This window comes from Phaethon lepturus, unplaced genomic scaffold (assembly GCF_000687285.1).
Source record: "Phaethon lepturus isolate BGI_N335 unplaced genomic scaffold, ASM68728v1 Scaffold41182, whole genome shotgun sequence".
Taxonomy (NCBI): domain Eukaryota; kingdom Metazoa; phylum Chordata; class Aves; order Phaethontiformes; family Phaethontidae; genus Phaethon; species Phaethon lepturus.
Genome location: NW_010524836.1, coordinates 1 through 6,167, shown reverse-complemented (window position 1 = coordinate 6,167; position 6,167 = coordinate 1). Strand labels below are relative to the sequence as shown.

Here is a 6,167-nt window from a genome sequence, read left to right as displayed (position 1 = left end):
GGAGCCGCGGCCCTTCTCGGAGCCGGCACGAGGCCGAGCCGAGCGGCGCCTGCGACCTCGGGGCCGCCCCCAATGCAGCAGTGGCTGCGCAAAAGCTTCTCAGGACAACGGGAGCGCTGTTTCGGAGAAGATGCTTGGTCATACCTTAAGATCCATAACCATGGCCGCAGCGGATCCAGGTGCTCCTCGCCTGTACTTTTGCTAATGAAACGAGGGAAGCTATACAAAATAAACACCTTCTTGAACACCTCCTGTGATGTACATAAAGCAGTTGCATTGTTATTGCATGACTGACCAGCAGAGAAGTGGCCGCGATAAAAGAGCAAGCAGCTGAAAGCAAGCTGAGTCTAGCACTGCTTTCTCCAAGTCTTCAGTGTTAGCCAGCACACAAGGGCGTGCAGAGCATGTCCTTTCACTTGAAGTGAAAAGAGGGACATTAAGCACGACTTGGAATGAGGACCTAGGGGCACTGACACTGGTTTGTACTTGTTCAGGTGTAGACCAAAGCTGGAGCTGTGCTTGGTCACTGACACACAACAATTGCACCAGCACAGTACGTTTCCCCAGTGGCTACTCTTCCACTCCAGCCTCCCTTACTTCATCTCCTTTAAGGCCTCCACAGCCACCTGGTCTGATCAGGCAGAAACACACACCCCAGGGAGAACACAAGGGCCACCTAGACTTCTCAGGCCTGTGCTCTGTCCCTGGGCTTTACTCCAAAACAATGACAAAAGCATCAAACATGTCTGGATTTATTTATTTTGTTAAAAGGCTTGGCTGTTCAACTGCAGGGAGAACGGCCCAGTACCAATTTCTCCAGCAATACATTGGGCAGACCAGAGACAGAACACAACACCCACCAAAGGCTTCTGTCAGCTCAAATGGTTTCAGCATCTCCCTAGACAGAATGAAGGAAAGGTAGACACAATGGCCAGCCCATGCCAGGATTTGGAAAGAAGTCTAGAACAGGCAAATGCACTGGTGTCTTGTCTTCATCATTACAGAAGGAGTCACTGCACCTTCAGCTGGAGAATATTCCCTCCTGCTCTCTTGTGTTCAGCTGACCATGTGCATGCCACTGCACAGGTCTGCTTCTGTTTGAGGATGGGAAGACAAAGCTAGCATGGGGTTAAATCCAGTGACATTTCCTTTGTTATCAGACTTTTTGTCTCTCCCCTCTCCTATTGCAAGTCTTGGTCATTGATTTGGTAACCCAAAGAAGCAATCTGTTAAAACTTAATTAAAAAAAAAAAAAAAGAAAAGGTGCAAACATGCCTGTTTTCACCCTGCAGACAGCCTATAACAGTTTTGTGCATCAGAGGTCAGCCTGATCACAGAAAAAGAATCTGAAGTTGGCAGGACTAGCCAACCTGTGGGACAGGCAACTGCTCCCCTGGTTTTCTGAACGTCAAGTCCATGAAAAGCAAGGGGGCACCTACTGCAGGCTGCCAAGGCTCAGTTTCTCCCCTGTGGGCTGGCAGGATGTATAGAAACCACAGTGTTGAAACAAGTGGTACCATGGGGCAGTGCTGAGAGGTCAATACCTGCCTCAGTCCTCTACCTTGTTGTTTGAGCTGCAGCCTAGACTCATCAGTCCTCATCTGAGCTATCCTCTGATTTTTCATCAGCGGCCACTTTCCAGTTCTTCCTCTTGCTCCTTTTCTCTGGTACTTCACTGTACCTTTCTGACATAGAATTGTGATGTTTCTTTCTCTTTTTTGGGGGCCGTTTCTCTTTTTTCTCCTCAGATTCACTGTCCTCAGAGCTGCTGGTGGTTGAGCTGCTTGCATGAGAAAAGTCACTTTCCTGCCCAGAAGAAGAGGTAGGTTCCCTGGCAGGAGCTTTCTTGGTCTTTTTCTTGCGCTTGTGTTTCCCTTTCCGGGTGCTTGAAGTCTCCTCTTCTGAGCACTCGCTCTCCCGGGAAGAATCTGATGATGTTCTTCCCTGCTCCTTTTTCTTTTTCTTTCGCTTTTTGTGTGATCGCTTTTTTTGCTTCTTCTTGTGTGATTTCTTTGGTTTTTTCCGTTTATGCGACTCATGGGCATTTTGCTTTCCCAGATGAGATTTCTTCTTCCCATTGATATTATTTTCTTCATCTCCTTCTTGCTGGTCACTGTAAAAAGAACAAAGGATGATGAAAAGGGAGCAGACAGGCAGCACATAGCGGTTGAGCCTTTTCTGTCTCAAAGTTTTAAGCAAGCCCGTCAATTCATTTGGCTAGAGCAGGGAAGCAGTTGAGCCTTTTACAGATGTGATAGCTGCATTTTTGTTTCAAGTGCTTATTAACAGCTTGGGTCCACACCTTACTAATAGCCCTGTTTATGATACTTGAGCCAGAACCAAAGAGAATGTGTACTGAAAGCCACTGAGTCATGAAAACTCATTTATAGCAGGTTACTTCAAATCTGTAAGCCTGACAATTATTGCATGTGATGATTCTGTTAGGTGTAGTTTAAAAATAATTCTGTCCAAGATCTTATTTTACAGTTAAGTCTCCACTCGCCATAATACCACACGAATTTATATTCTCCAAATAAGGAGAAACACAGAAAATACAGTACACTATAATAGAAAGGAGAACCTGGAGCTAATATTTGACAAGGTGTATACTGAGCTGATTTGGATTCAGCCTACTACTCTCTCTCTCTGTTGGCCCAGACAGACCTTCCAGATTTACAGCATTTTAGTAAGTCAGGCTAAAGCTGAATGCCTAGTTACTATAAAAGATGCAATGCCCTCCTAAGACTCAGACAAAGGTGAACTACATTAATGGACTAGATTTTTCTTCAGTGGATGTCTGTACCTAAACAGTGCTGCTTTACATTCAAGGCTGATCTATACTCAAAACTTAAAACTCAGTTTGTAAAATCCCCTGCATAACCTGACAGAAGAAAGATTCTGGATACATTAGTAAGGCTGCTTGCCTTACCTGTCAGTATCAAATTCTTCAGGGTACAACTCTTTATAGCCACTGTGACCCCATCTGTAAGAAAGCAGAACCATCTATTAGAAACAGACAAGGTGTTTAAGGAAAAAAATGTAATTCTGAAAAGACAGAGCCACAGAATGACCATGAGTTTAGATAGCAAAGAAGAAGGGCCATCAGAACCTTCTCAACAAAGAAGGACAGAAAATACGACTGATTTCATTGGTACTATTTTGATACACCTTATGTTCTCAGTCTCTTTTCCATCTCTAATCAGGGTAAACCACAACTCAAATTTCTTTAACATAACCCTGGAGAGCACTGACTTGCATTTCTCAAGATTGTTTTAAGTTCCTTGGGCAAACTAATAAATACTAAGCTTCGTTGCTAAGCTTAGGGTTGAGCATTTGCTGGTTACTGTGATTTAGGAACTTTATAGATGAACTCAAATTAGGTATTCTGTGACACTGCAAAAGTTCGTGCATGTTACTTATTCTCAAAATGAGATCAAGCATCGTTTTATAGGAGTACGTACTGAAAAGAGAAATGTACTAACTTTTTGGTACAAGACTCCAGAAAGGTGTTCTAATTACAGTTATAATTACATAACATTAATTCCCCCACAGACCTGTCTGGCATGTTGGCTTCACATTCATACAGCTTTTTATTCCAGGATCGGGCCCTAAGGAGGTCATCTTCGACTGGGTCAAGAAATTGTGAGTTCTTTGTTTTCCAGTCAGCCCTGTGGCCCTCCTCATCAAAGCCATCACTGCGCATCCGACTGCTGCAGAAAGAGAACAGTTGTCCTTCAGCTGTCAGCTCTGATGGAGAAACTTTCTGAGCAAGGGGTTAGTCCAGCGAGAGGAGCAAAAATCCAGCAAGTCTTGGATGTCCATCTATGCAAGAAGACCAGCTATCATTTTAACAGTCACCATTAACAGCTCTCACAAAACCAGTTCAGTAGCTAACACTGGTTTTCAAAACTTACTACGGCCCTCTGTGCAGAGCAAAATTCTTGACACAGATGCTCACAGTGCAAAATTAGAGGAAGGGGTTATCTTGCCTATCACAACAAATGCAGTTCTTTTCCTCTAGAGTACTCTGCAGGAGCAGACTAACAATATGCAGTGAGGCACAGGCTAGTAAAAGCAGCAAAGGGGAATCTGAAGAAGTAGAACTGACTTACTAGAATTGCAATTTGATCAGGTACCAGGACTAAGGCCCCAAACCCACAGAAAGCACCAACAGTTCTGAGTGATCTCACATGCCTGTGGCTCTAGTATTGTTTTTCACTTGAAATGCCTCACTTCCTGAACCAAGCAGCAGCTGTGGACTTAGCATAAGTCTGAAAGGTGTTCTCCCCTGAGATACTGCAACCACTTCCTGCAACATTCATGCTTCTGAAAAGTCTTCACGGTATTAAGCCTGCTCCCCACCACCCCCCTGCAAAACCCCAACCCTCCCTCCCAAACCCAGTTTGTTTTCATGTAGCTTGTGAGATCCTCAGGCATGTCAGAATGATTTAACAGATACAGCAGAAGCAGCTGTCAGTATTTTTATAATAGTGTCCATGTGTTTATAATAGCGTAGGACCCCATACCACAATAGCATTCTTTACTACTAACCTAAATGGCCATACAGTACTTTCCTCACAACGTTCTGACGTATTAAACACTTCCTACCCCCATTGCTTCAGAAAGCCCAGCCTACTAAATGTTGTATTTGGAAGACTACAAATCTAGATGAAGAGATAAAAAGTCAGACAGGTCTGACCTCTTCCCAGGCACTCATTAAGGAGAAAAATGTATATAACTGTCATCTGTGTAGTTTTCATATATTTTAAACACATCACAGAATGCTCTTAAAGTATTATAAGACAAAAGGGTTCAGCAACTAAGTCAAGACAATTATCTCTTCCACACAACTAAAGCCTACCTAGAGGTGTCTGACAGCATTCTGCTTTGCCTTTTCCAGTAAGTCTCTTCTGTCTGCTTCTCCCACTCCCTTATTTTCCACATTTCTGTCTCTTCTTGAATCTGAAAGTCAGAGAAAGGAAACAAGTGTAACATTAGGGAAACTTCATAGACATTGAACATCAGCTCCTAGCTTACCCCTGCTAACAAAATTCACAGCAAGCTTTCCTACCATACCGTAAGAGATTATTTTTTCTAGCTATAACTAAGGTTACCAAAATGAAAATCTCTTGATGGTAATACCCTAACAAAGCATATACGGCTAACAGCATCAGAAATGGCAGGTTTGTTATCTCAGCGGTTCTGGCTACCCTGCCTTGTCATTCGTTACCACCCCAAACATACATACTGTTAGAGAATTCAGTATATAATTATAATCTGGAAGGACCAAGGCAAAAAAAGAAGTTACACTATAGGCTGAAAAAACACAGCATGCAAATACTGAGTGGTTTAGCACAGATTTATGTTTATGGACACTGACTATAAATGAGTGATTTTATAAACATGTGAAATAAATTAGTTGGACCTGTTGAGTTATGTCAGGAATTAATTAAATAGTTTGCTAAAGTTAATGGAGTTTCTTAATCTTGCACTAAAATACTGCCTGCTCACATTAACACAAAGTTCCAATTCTTTGATGCAAGTAGCAGTACATACATAGTACAACAAGAAATCAAACCAAACAGTTAAATGTTTGCTACTTTTAAAAAGGCAAACTGTAATTTTCATGATAGTCCTGAGAGAACAGCTTTTTCACAGGGCACATTTTACAGGTAAATATACCATTCCCTTGCTAGGATGAGAACTTGAGAAAAACAGGGTTAAACTAAAAGTGAGACTAACGACGTTTACGTAGCCGCTTTCAACGCGGCTTCGAAAAACGCACCTGCTCTCCCCACCGCCAGATCACAACTCCAGCATTCTGCCCACCCCACTCCCCGTTCCGCCGGCGGCTCCGCACCACCGGGGAGGTACCAGTGGTCCCGGGCCTCGCACACACCGCACGGCAACGCCCAAGGTGATGCCCAGGGCGTATCCCCTCGAACCCGCGGACAAAAGCCGCCTGCAGAAGCGGGCACGGGGCAGAGCCTGGCGGAAGAGTCACCGCAGAGAGGGAGGACAACGGGCCGCCGAAGCCCGAAGTCTCCACCGGCCCCGGCCATACCTTGTTGTGCGCGCCCGTGTGCCGGATGACGTTCCGCAGCAACACTTTCCCCACCGGCACCCGGGACATCCTCTCGCCCTACACAGCCCCACTGACACCGACC

The 6,167-nt window shown here is 44.3% G+C and overlaps 1 protein-coding gene across 1 annotated transcript; it reads right to left on the bottom strand.

Annotated features, from left to right (window-relative positions):
- Nucleotides 1–1,590: 1,590 nt before the first annotated feature.
- LOC104613562 (chromosome unknown open reading frame, human C11orf57) lies at nucleotides 1,591–6,133 on the bottom strand. The gene is made up of 5 exons (XM_010282565.1): nucleotides 6,065–6,133; nucleotides 4,862–4,962; nucleotides 3,555–3,707; nucleotides 2,930–2,983; nucleotides 1,591–2,113 (listed from the first exon to the last, which is right to left on the bottom strand). Exons 1-5 carry the CDS (start codon nucleotides 6,131–6,133, stop codon nucleotides 1,591–1,593), a joined length of 900 nt encoding a protein of 299 aa, XP_010280867.1.
- Nucleotides 6,134–6,167: the final 34 nt, after the last annotated feature.